This window comes from Eucyclogobius newberryi, unplaced genomic scaffold (assembly GCF_026437365.1).
Source record: "Eucyclogobius newberryi isolate DKJ021-1_F unplaced genomic scaffold, fEucNew1.0.hap1 SCAF_2, whole genome shotgun sequence".
In the NCBI taxonomy this organism is placed as follows: domain Eukaryota; kingdom Metazoa; phylum Chordata; class Actinopteri; order Gobiiformes; family Gobiidae; genus Eucyclogobius; species Eucyclogobius newberryi.
The window spans coordinates 21,718,758-21,730,942 of record NW_027315834.1 but is presented as its reverse complement, the minus strand read 5'-3'; the positions used below and the strand labels follow the sequence as shown (position 1 = coordinate 21,730,942).

Sequence of the window (12,185 nt, the reverse complement as noted above, 5' to 3'; positions counted from 1 at the left end):
GTGTGGAGACTCCGTGTGCAGCGTGTCTTCTTTTTCCATATTTAAAGCCTCATCCCTCCTCCAGTGACGCCGGAGGAGGCGTGGAGGTCACAAAGTCACTCACACGCCCATCACGCTTTGTTTGTCACCCCCTGGGACTCTTTACTTATGTTTATTATATTTTATTATTTATTATTCTGTTCAATACGATGCGTTTTCATTTGCCTCATGACTTTTTATCATCTTTAACCTTTTTTTTTTTTAATATTCGAATTGGAGTGTTTTCTGTACTGCTTATAACTGGTCAATAGCAATAATATATATATATATATATTTTCTAACTTGACCTGATCTTTTTATGGTCTAAACATATTTTTGAGTGCACGCTGATCATTTTTGCACCTTTGCATTTTATTATGGAACTATTACAGAAAAATGTTCTCTTTATAAATACAAAAAGGTATTTTGCTTGTTTTATTCCTATATGTTCACCTAAAAGTCAAAAATTAAAACATTGAACACACTTTCAGAAAATATGTACATTTACTGACACGCTCATGTCATTTCTCATAAATATAATACATATGCAGTTTTAGTAAAATAGGTAAGTTTAAAAAGCCCTACTGGCTTTACAAGTAAAACATAAGCAGTGATAATGTTCTCATGTCAGCTCCAAGTATATTTCAGGCCACGTCAGCAGCTGTCCATCTGCAGTGTCTACAGTGTGTTCAAGAACTCCTTCACCTGGAATGACAATCACAGAACGTTTACAAGAACTTACAAGTTACTACTAAGAGAATTGCAGAGCCTCACCTTCTCAATCATGTCAGCTCCTTTGTTTGTATTACACTTGAAGTCTTCATTGACATCAATTGTCAAGACAGGCACATCACTGAGGTACTCAAACTCCATACTTTCAATATAAAACAAGAAAAATAATAAAGCCCAATTTGAGAATGCAGTGGTTTCATCTGCGCGCGTGTGTCTGTTTACCTCATGGTCTTGTGCTGTAGCCAGCTCTCATGTTTAAAGTGAAGCTTCTCCAAATACTCCAGAGGGATTTCCTGCTCCTCCTCTCTACCTCGTAAGTGTAACCGCTCTAAGCATTTCTATGAAATTCAAAGTCAAGGTTTGATTTTAGAGCAATCAAACATGAGTAGGTCAACAACACAGAACTGCGTAATACCTCAGGAGCTGCTCTGAGGTACACAATCCCGTCCAGTTCTATGTGTTTGCCAAACTGAGAATGAAGCCAGCCGTGCCAGTCCTGGTAGACGGACCATTCAGTGTCATTCATGCACTCGCTCTCATAAAGGTTGGACGCAAAGATGTACCTAAGACAAAATCATGAGCAGCACGCACAGGCAGAAAAGAACTGTTAAAACAGTTCACTGGATTTGGTAACTGTTGTTACCTGTCACTGTAGATCGAGCGCTCAAAAAACTGGACCGGATTCTCAGCCTCTCGAAGCTTCCCATGGGCTGATCGCATCTGTGCTCGCACTCGGCTGATGCAGGCGTAGCTCTGGAAAGTGTAGGCCCACCTCGCCGGCTTCTCATACATCAGCTGCAACATGTTCCCTCCACTTCTCTGAGAAGTGCTCAGCTCCTAAGAACAAACGTATTTCTTTAGTTCCACTGTTAATGTAAATGTGTGTAAACATAAGCCAACATTTAGGCTACTGAACCATAAATGTATTGCATTTTTACAGTTGGTCAGAGCCAATAAATAATAAAACAATGTACCATTTTGTACCAGTTAATGTTAGTTAATATTGTAATAATGTGCAAGTTTATCCTGATGTTTGGTTGCAAAAAAAAATCTATTAATGTTGTATTAGTCTTAATTTTAAAATGTGGTGAAAATGTAGTTGCAATTAATTGTTTTTCCAAAATCGTTGAGCTGTTAATGCAGATGTCGATCAGCAAAAATGCAAAAGAAAATTGGCAAATGGCAAACAGCATTACTCAGCATCCTGATAAGTTTCTTATGATTAATGCCACATTACACAGTATGTACTTTACACAGTGTGCTGTACTTTTACAGCAGGAAACAAATATAGTCAACAATTCTTAATAAAATATTGTTTGCCTTGGTTTGTTTTTTTTCTGGTACTTTACTAGAGACCAGGACATTTTGAGACCAGCTTCAATAAATACAAAAATCATCTCTCAAGAGTTTCCTGCAACAGTCCGTGGAGGGAGTTTTTTTCCCAGCAATGGTATGTTCATTTTATCAAGCCTGTGACCATCTGTTGCCCTGGGGTATGACTGGTGTCACAAGTGCAGATGTATTTTCAGATTGCAGCTGCACATGAGCACTCAGACAGTTGTCCACTTGTGAAGATGGACGGACTGAGCAAATCTTGACACAATCAGGCAAAGGCGTTTGGTAATAATTAAAAGTGTCTGATTAAAGACTGTTGCACCTCAAAGTCACTGGAGTTGGTTTGGACATTGCACCACCTGGCGATGGGCTCCGGCACCACCTCCCAGTCCGAGCTCTCCTCTTCCAAAAGGCGCACAAATGTAGATTTGCCCGCCGCTGTTCGTAAACACAAATCACTCATTCAGTGTATGATTTAGTCGATTGCATGCCTCAATTACCTGACTCAAACTCTCCACGGGCAAATTCGGATTTTTGTTTTTGTTAAAGACGATAAATCGACATTTTACAGTTACATTAGGCGCCGAAGACATGCGATTCCTTCATGAATTTAACTATGCAATAGCTACAACTACATCAAAGCAATTCATTCTCAATTTCACAAAAAAGGCCTTTATTACATGATAGATTATGATATGAAACCTACCAATATTTCCTTCGATTGAAATACGCTTTATTCTTTTTTCCATTGAATCGTCCAAACCTTCAGAACGTGATCGTTTCGGTGTGAAAGACATTTTATAAAATAAAAAAAGGCTTTGTTTAAAAAGAAAAGCAAAGAAACAAGTCGCGCGCCCGACAGCTCGTTTGAGTTTGGCGGCAACGATACGGAAGTGCTGCACGTAACTCCTCCCACTATACGTCAAAAGTCCGCCCCCGACACGAGCTGAAGACGCACCGATCACGCCACAAAGAGCTCTCGAGTCAAGACCACGTTTATTTGTCTTGTCAACAGCATAATTCAATCTAGTCATTGAAAAGTTTTACTAAGCCAGTGTTCACAAAACCTTACAGTCATGATTATAAGAAAATGAGAGAACAGGACTTCGTGAGAGGCTTGAATGACAAACACTGGATTTCGGGTGAGCAGTAACATTCATAAAAGCATGTAATCTCAAAAACAAAGTGGCATCAGCATCTACTCAGCAAAAGCATTCAACATGATAAATTCACCACGATAAGAAAAGCCATCATACAGCCACAGGTAAAAAGGCTTTCAGTACAAACAAATGAACCTCTTTACTTTTTAGGCTGTGTTCACACTGGCATTTGTTTGGTCCCGGTTTGAGCCCAGTTTAAAGTCGAATGTAACATCGACTTGCTTCTGTTTTAGCACTGGCTTTGTCAATGTTCAATTCCGGGTTTAATCCTAGTTTCAATATAATATTTCATCACATCAAAAACTGGAACTACTACAGGTTTAAACCCGAAACTAAATCTGGACTAGATCAGGACTAAGGACCAGAACGAGAGCGAACCAAGTCCACATCAGGACTAAAAACAACCAGTGTGAACGTGCCTTTAGTGTCATGTCCAATTTTGCATAGTCTTGTTTTAAAGCAAGAAATGACATGCTTTTGCCGTTTAAAAGACCCAAGAAACTGCACTCAGGTCCATTTACCCAAGTCCTATAAAGGAACACAGGGTCAGTCTCAGACAATACAGCCTATGCAGAAGAAACATTCAAGGAGGTATGGACATTTGGTAAAAGTGCTTTACGACTAGAGAGCATTTCAATGCCATAGAAATTCTACCAGGGGCCTTTTCTACACACCGTATTATAGTTAATCATCTCTTTTTTCTGATACATGGTTACATCACTCTGTACATACTCTGTTGTAATGTTGAAAAGAAAACAAAAAAACATTTCTATTCAGTCTTTACAGAAATCCATAGAGTTTAGGACCCCGCTTTGATATAAAGTAATAGGAAGATAGTCAAATTATGGGCTGTAGCCTTAACACTCGTCACATTCATGATTCATCTGTCAGTATTTGCACAGAACATCTCATTTAATGTGTGCTATAGTCAAGGAATTTAGTGAAGGAGGCTTCTCCAAAAGACAAAGGCAGGAGAACACATTTATTTCATTTTAAAGTTTTGAGATTTAGGGGGAATAGGGAAAGTTTAACGTGTTGTCAATAGCATCAAATCTCACTGTAAATCTCTGCAGTTGATCAATTTAAACATATTGAAGATATTAGATACAAAAAAAATGTGAGCCCTGCTAGGCACTTAAATGTCTGAAATGTTGACAAAAAAGGGCAACTGAATTTGCAACAATGAACTCAAAATGAGTGTTCAGGTCTTTAAAGTAAATGTCTCTAAAGTAATCTTTTTACTATTATGTTTCAAAACAGCTCGTTAACTATAATCCCTGATAGACTCCCCTAGTGCATAACCTTTAATAAAACCCCTCTACACCCCTGGCCTTGTGTTAACATTTCCCCAGATGGAAATATTATACTGCATCCATACAGCCAGGGTTAAGGGGTATCTGTGCAAAACAAGAACACTACTTAGGTAGAAAACAAGGTTTATCTATCCTTGGTTGTCAGTTTTTCAATCAGCTCTTGTAGTGGGGCCAGCTCTTTCCTGTCGATGAGGTTGAACTCCTAAAAAAACAAGACAGAATTTTACATACATGTTATTTGATCATTTTCTCTCAACATAAAATAATCAAAATTTACCTGAACAAAAAAGATAAAGTGTTTGAATGAGGTGTTTAGATGTGCTTCTTCTTGCAGTTGCATGACAGAGTCAAAGTGCTGGTGGTAGATGTGGGCGTACACTCGGAACAGACGCTTCAGGATGGTCTTGGCCACAGTTATAAAGTTACGCTTAAAAGGGACACCTTTAAAATAAGATAATAAACTGTTTAATTAACCTTGTAATACAGTGAGCCATCCATTTATTTATTTTTAACACACAACAGGCAAAAAAGATAAACATAACACTAGGCCGCCAAAGTATGGTGCATTATCATGCTGCAACATGAGGTGATGGTTGTGGATGATGAGGCACAACACTGAACACGTCGCCCGTATACGACTGTGTTCCAGTTCCTGCCAATATCCAGCAACTTCGACTGCTATTTTGGTGGTCACACAAGACACTGACCCCACAGACCCTCCCAATAAAGCAAACCGAAGCTTTCAGAGTGGTCTTTTATTGTGGCCAGTCTAAGGCACATGTGGGATGGATTATTAATATGAATTGCTCAGTAAAACAGATTTTTTTTTAACAAAATTGGTCTTTTGTGAATATATAAAAAAGTTTCAAATATTTGAGTTCAGCTCATGAAAAATTAGAGCAAAAACAATAGTGTTTTGTTCAGTGTATATTAGCTGTACATAATTAGTAGATTTGCCATTGTTGCTGCTTCTCAATATAAGAAAAAAAGGAGAATGATAAAAAACAAGTAGAAAGCCAGTCATCAACTGAGAGGGAGGAAAATAAATGCATTGACAAATACACCTTTCCAGTGGCCTTACCTATCTTTGATGGGAATAGTGTCTCGTCGTCAAGTTGGTCTTGGACCCAGGTCATGAGGTAATCTATGTATTTAGGAGCTGAGCATTTGATCGGCTTCTTGATGTTAGTTCCATCAGCCCAGTGATACTCATATCTAAAATAAACAGAATATAAAGCATGTGACTACACTCATGAGACCTAACCCAAGATTTGAATTTTTACATAGCTACATCACTTTGTACATACAATATAGGAGGGAAATGCAAGCGTAAAATATATATGAAATTGATTCATTCTTCACAGAAATCAACACATTCATCAGTTTTGAGCACCAACACAGGACTCCACACGATTTCAACTCACACAATTTAATTTAAATTAATTTAGATCAAATTAAATCCACCAAAAAAAAATCAGAATGAGGCCTACAAATGTAGAAAACTGCACAGTGCTAAGAACGCGAGGTTGGCTTGCTTTAACTCCATTTGGTTTCCTTTTAGACCCTGGTTACGCCTCTAAGGTAACAGGCTCAAGGCCTCAAGTCATCAGATTTGTAGAGCCATGAAGAATAAATACAGACATTGCACAGCACTAAGAGAGTAAACTAACAATTGCCGTCAGCAGGCTCAAGCCTTCAGGGGGCCCTAAGCAAAAATATTTTTGGGGGCCCCTCACCACGTCATCAGAATCAGTTTTATTGCCATTGTCAGTGAACAATTCACATATGGGAACTTTCTTCAACGCAAACAAAGCGCACCAAAACGCCGGGGTGTCCGTTTGCCATCTAGGTATATTCTTAGCACCTCACAAGCTCAAATATTGATAACTTAAATCCCACAATGCAACTTGGTATTCTGCTGACATCATTCCTACTCCCTGTACAAATAGCACACCACCCAGATATGTTTTTGGGCGTATTTGTGGGCGTTAACGGTCGACTGCCACATTAGCAGTTTAATTGAATGAACAGGGGGGGTCTGGGGGCTCTCCCCCAAAGATTTTCAGACCTTTTTTGGGTCTTCTGCTGCATTTTAATGTGGTCCAGCCGGCTAAAGTAAGAGTAAAATGTTGAGGTTGTCATGCTATAAAATGGTGATGAGATGAAACTGTGCCAGGAGAAAATGACTAAAGCCAGTTATTAATACACGAGTATACTTAATTACTCAATACAATATTGGCTATGAAAAATAATTATGGTCAAATTGTTTTCATAACAAAATAAATGTACCTAAAACATAATTTTGTTCTATTTGTTGAATACCAAGTTAAAGTTAGAGAGGGAGAGGAGGAGGCTGGACAGAGTCATCAAGAAGTCCAGCTCCGTCCTGGGCTGTGCTCTGGACTCGGTGCAGGAGGTGGGGGACAGGAGGGTCCTGGCTAGATTCACATCTATGCTGGACCATGAGTGTCACCCCCTGCAGGACACTCTGTCCGCTCTGGAGAGCAGCTTCAGTGAGAGACTGATCCACCCTCGATGTGTGAAGGAAAGGTTCCGTAGGTCTTTCCTTCCTGCTGCTGTCAGACTTTATAACAAAAACTGTTAGTACTGAACACTCGCAATACTGACCTAACCTAATACTGATGTGCAATTCTGTCATATGTGCAATTGCTGTTGGAATTCATGTGCAATTCATGTGCAATTACTGTCGTGATCACATGCAATGGTATTTATGTATTTATTTGTCTATGGGAGTTTTTATTTATTTATAGGAGATCTTCTACTGAAAGTGTTTTTCAGACTTCCTATAAGTGTTCTGTTCTTCTGTATCTACCTCTGTATCTACCTGCGTTGCACCAATGAAATTTCCCCATGTGGGACAATAAAGGAATATCTTATCTTATCTTATCTTATCTTAAATACCATAACGAACTATGAACCACCGGAGGGCCACAGTGTATTTGTTAATACTAATTAACATTGATAACTAATGTTCTTATTAGACAATTAAAGCAATCACCACTTAACATGTAGGAATGGACTGCAATAGCGCTCACTCATCATAACATAACACAAGGAAGGTCAAGTAAAAACTAACCAAACATCAGCAGAACTACAAATATGACATCATTGATATAAGTTAAAATGTACATTCTCTATTTAACTGAAATGTAAAAGTAATAGTTATCCTTACTAATTTATCTTTTACTGCTCCCAACTGTTCCTTCTTGCCAAAGTGACTAAACAAGTTGTATTAAATTAAACAAATGGCATAAGCATTGCTTGATAACACTCAAAGCTACACAGTGCAAAAATGTTAATTCCCAGAGAATGAACAGAACAAGAAATGAAGATCCAAACCTAGCGATAGTGAAGCGACTGCGTTTCTGCAACTTTGCCACTTTTATATACGATAAGTTCAATACCTGGAAAGTGTTGTTGCGTTTGCAGTTTCTTTACATCGTCAAGTCGTTTCTTTCGTTTTTCGGCTTCTGGACATGATGACCACGTTAACTTGTGTTTATGTTTTGCTCTCGATCTCCTCGCACACAATGAAGTTGACCAATCAGCGCAGGTTTGGTGCCTTGGTTGCCAGATTGTCATCACAAAAAAAATGCAATTTGTGCGTTATATGTTATATGCCGCGCTACTATGGCTCTAGTGGCGCATGCTCATAATACATCCATGCGCACGCTGCGCTTGCACTTCGCATAAGACAGGTTGCCAGATTGGGGGCCCTATCAACGCCTCGGGGCCCTATGCGGCTGCTTAGTTCGCTTATAGGCTGGCCGTCAGAAGTGAGTCTTCAAAAAAATAAATGTAAAGTATATATATATTATTTTTTTCTTCAAAGTTTCAACTTACTTGGGGCCAGCAGACATGACAGGGCAGCTCTCTTCTGTACAGAAATCTGTGACAGTCCCATAAAGCATGTTAATCTGGTTGAAGAAATCCACAGCTGAGGACGGAAAACACATTATTTTTTTTATTATAACACAACATGCACATTATATAATGTATAATCTTTGATAGACAGTAACATTTCATCCTGTTTCATTCATAAACAGTGTAACCAAAGGTTATTACACGATATCGACTAGTAAAGCTCACAAAGGATTTTTTATGGGAAGAAATATATTTGTGGTAACAAAAATATAAAAGAGTTTGTGTTTAAAATAACTTTAAATTAATTCTTACTGTTGACTGCGACCCACTCATTCAAGTCTTCCCCCTCGGGCAACATAACGGCCATGCGCAGGTTTCCACTCCCCAGCGTCGCCTCGGCATGTTTCAACAGCTCATACTGATGAGAACCCTCCGGGATATTCTTCTTGGGCTTGAATGTCTTGGAGGAGCGGTTACCACTGTATACCACAATAGAAAACGTCCACATTAAGGCTTTTCAATTAAATATAATACACAGGGAAAAAAATGACTTTATGATTGTGTTTTAACACAACAACAAATTAAATCACAATTTATAATGAATATGATATATTTCATTGTGTTTTTTATGTTTAATAGATGCTAAGAAAATTTGCGTTCAAAAATGAAAGGTGGGTTGAAACTTGAATTTCTCAAGAGTATTTTTCGTTCCCCATACTTTTACTCTTACTTCGAGTGACGTTTTCTTTGAAAGTAGAAAAAGCTTCAGTTGTAGTCATCTGGACTCAGTTAGAAAAAATAGACGTTTCGACTCTCATCCAAGAGTCATTGTCAATAAAAGAATTTAGATCGAGAACTCCGATATTAATACTGTTCTGTGGTAAGATCCGCCCATTGGGAGGAGCCTTCCTGAAGTAGAAAGAGTTGTTTGTTTCAACAGAAACTCCCCCCTTGTATCTACCGAGCTAGCCTATTCAGAATTTTAATGGGCTATTAGAATCCTCTTTGTCTTTGTGAGACCCTGGCTCAACCACCCTGAGTACCTGATTAGCATCTAAATGTCCTGGTCCTGGTCCTCTACCTTTCCAGGGGTTCAGTATACCATTATAGATACCAGGAAGATTTAATCTTAGCCCTCCCTGTTTAAAGAAAGTCTTTCTTTTTAACAAAAATAGCTTCCTTAACTCCTCTTTCAAACCATCTTTTCTCCCTGCTTAAAACCTTCACCTCACCGTCTTCAAACGAGTGATTAGAGGCTTCAAGATGGAGATGCACGGCGCTCTGTGGACCTGAACTTGTATTTCTTCTGTGCTGATAGAGCCTCTTGTGTAGAGGCTGTTTAGTCTCACCTATGTAACTTATGTGTCTTAAAGTGTTTCCTGGTTTAGGCTACTGTAAAGAACAGTAGCCTCCTCTTACCCGAGTAAGTTTTTGTTACTTTTCCCACTGAGTCTACAAGTGACAAGCTTTATGTTCAGCATATAAAAAGCCTTGAACCGTTGTGTTTAATGGACTGCTGCTTCAGATATAGTTTCGTTTTTCACATACTACTATACTTTGAAAATACCATATTTTGCGCGTTGTTCCTCGTTTTATCATTATACATCAGATGTTGTCAAGATCGTCTTGACTCCTATTGATAAATAGGACACAGACATGACAATAATTTGATCAATATACACACCCAAATACCCGTTTACTCAGGCCAATGATTGGTACTTTTTCTTGAGTCATGTTTTTTAAGTAATATTACTCGTACTTCAGTGTTGTTTTTGGCCTCTCGACCCACCTCTGTCAACAACGAGATCGATATGTCTGAAAACGTCTTTAAATACAATCGAGCTCCAGCAAGTATCTGTGCCAGGACTGTGTTTGGAACAGTTCTGCCTGGGCAAAGACGAGCACTGAACAAAGTCTATTAAAATAACAAAAGTATATGCTCTTTCAAACACAACATGAAGTGGGGGAACAATAAATACAAGTCAGCAGATTTAGCTTGTTTCTAAAGGTAAACTACTCATAACGAAGGATATAAATAATCAAGTGCCCCAGGAAGTAGTCGCAGTCCACAGAAGCTAATGTTAGCATTTGCCAACTGTGGTGCACTTGTTTGTTTAGACTCAAGAACATATAATAATGACAATAATGAGGGTGATGATAATACTTACAAAATAAAGCTCATTCTTCACAGGGCAGAATAAGAAATGGGTGATCTTTGTAGGGATGTTCTTTTTTCTGGGAAGCTGAGGTTGTGTTAAGTCGTCTTTATGTCGTTTCAAGTCGTTGTGTCGTATCTTCTGTAGTTTGGAAGCAGCACTGGAGCAACAGACACAACTACACTTCAGAAACTGTCCACCTGGTGTGATTGATTTAGAGATATAGCTTTGGTCGTGTGTTTAACGTCTCTGACGCTGAGCATTGACTTCCTCGTTGACTTGAAAACAGTGTAAACGCATGACTGCCCCCTGCTGGTCATGAGAGCAGGAGCACATAGTGGGTCTAAAGCGAAACAAAGGCTTGCCAACAAACAGATACAAAGGCTTAATTCATCACAATGAAAAGGCACATAAATGTACAGTCCACATATAGTTTGTATTAAATGCCACACCCCGTATTAAGCAGTAACAGGGTGGAGATAAACAGGGAGGACATGTTGTGCAATAATATCTGATCTGAATTCGATACAGTAAATACAGGAGAGCACGTGGTGACGTCAGATAAATACTTTTCACATGTTAAGTAACGTGGGTGGCGTGTTATGCTGTTATGGCATATCATTTAATGCTAAAATGTTTAAAGAAAACTAAAACTGGAATTGTATCATTTGTTTTGTTGATTGCAGTTTATTTCATTTTATTGTTGTATTCTATCTATACTTTAAATCGAACAACCAAGGGCTGAATTTTGAAAGATTTTCATCACAGTAACAAGGTGGATATAACTTAATTATACTTTATTTATAATCAAAAACCTTTTATGCTTTAACATAATATTATGGGAGGAATACTATATTCATGACAAACCAAAACAAATTAAATGTGTATGACTGTTTTTATCATTTATATTTTCTTTTATATTTGATCAATCGTGCAGCTTATTTTCCCTAAAATTATAATAATTGTTTTACATTCTGTTTAAATTAAGTTACATATATTTAAGTGCTATAGTGGTAGGGCTTATTTGAATAAGTAAAGCCAGGAGAAATCAGTCAAATCTATATTTAATACCAGTGCCACTGGTATATTATTTATATATTACAAGCTCACTCTGTCGCCCGGGAGGAGCTTGAAGTGGAGCTGCTGCTCCTCTACAGAGTGGAGTACAGAAGTGAACAAGTTGGAGGTCTCAGACTTGGTCATTACAGCCTGTGGAATCTAGACGGGTTGAAAGAAATAGCTTACCACGTGGTGTAACAGGCAGTTACCACTGCGACCGCTAGAAGGCGCTGTTGTATTGAATGCGAAATAGAAGTTTAAAAAACTGGATCTCCACCAAGGAGTCTCATCTGTACCATATGGATCTATTAAAGGGGCCGCCGAGGAAGAAGAAAGAGGAAGAAGAGGAGGGGCGAGAGGAAGTTGTATAATATTATTTATAAATAATATAGTATAAATAATAAATAAATGATAATAAAACATCAAAGAAGAAGATCTATAGTAAAGTAACTGTACAGTCTGTAGTAGCTATACTTTTATCAAGCAGTAAGATCATACTACTACAACAGTACTGCATAAAGCACACA

The 12,185-nt window shown here is 38.3% G+C and overlaps 2 protein-coding genes across 2 annotated transcripts; both read right to left on the bottom strand.

The window, feature by feature from the left end:
* Positions 1-552: 552 nt before the first annotated feature.
* Positions 553-2,950, bottom strand: dck (deoxycytidine kinase). The gene is made up of 7 exons (XM_072453596.1): positions 2,792-2,950; positions 2,408-2,523; positions 1,394-1,587; positions 1,166-1,313; positions 973-1,088; positions 793-892; positions 553-723 (listed from the first exon to the last, which is right to left on the bottom strand). Exons 1-7 carry the CDS (start codon positions 2,880-2,882, stop codon positions 697-699), a joined length of 792 nt encoding a protein of 263 aa, XP_072309697.1. The 5' UTR covers positions 2,883-2,950; the 3' UTR covers positions 553-696.
* Positions 2,951-3,064: 114 nt separating this feature from the next.
* On the bottom strand, positions 3,065-10,859 carry LOC140367790 (MOB kinase activator 1B). Its single transcript, XM_072454458.1, has 6 exons — positions 10,612-10,859; positions 8,756-8,922; positions 8,423-8,516; positions 5,640-5,773; positions 4,836-4,999; positions 3,065-4,760 (listed from the first exon to the last, which is right to left on the bottom strand). The coding sequence occupies exons 1-6, from the start codon at positions 10,623-10,625 to the stop codon at positions 4,683-4,685; spliced, it is 651 nt and encodes a 216-aa protein (XP_072310559.1). The 5' UTR covers positions 10,626-10,859; the 3' UTR covers positions 3,065-4,682.
* Between the last annotated feature and the right edge of the window lie 1,326 nt (positions 10,860-12,185).

Excerpts from the sequence above, each read along its gene's own strand:
- dck (XM_072453596.1), bottom strand. The coding sequence starts at position 2,882 with ATGTCTTTCACACCGAAACGATCACGTTCTGAAGGTTTGGACGATTCA. Across the intron at positions 1,314-1,393 it reads CGCTCGATCTACAGTGACAG|GTACATCTTTGCGTCCAACC; the intron begins GTAACAACAGTT and ends ATTTTGTCTTAG. Across the intron at positions 1,089-1,165 it reads ACCTCAGAGCAGCTCCTGAG|AAATGCTTAGAGCGGTTACA; the intron begins GTATTACGCAGT and ends TGAATTTCATAG.
- LOC140367790 (XM_072454458.1), bottom strand. Across the intron at positions 5,000-5,639 it reads ACTATTCCCATCAAAGATAG|GTGTCCCTTTTAAGCGTAAC; the intron begins GTAAGGCCACTG and ends CTTATTTTAAAG. Across the intron at positions 4,761-4,835 it reads ACTTTATCTTTTTTGTTCAG|GAGTTCAACCTCATCGACAG; the intron begins GTAAATTTTGAT and ends TTGTTTTTTTAG.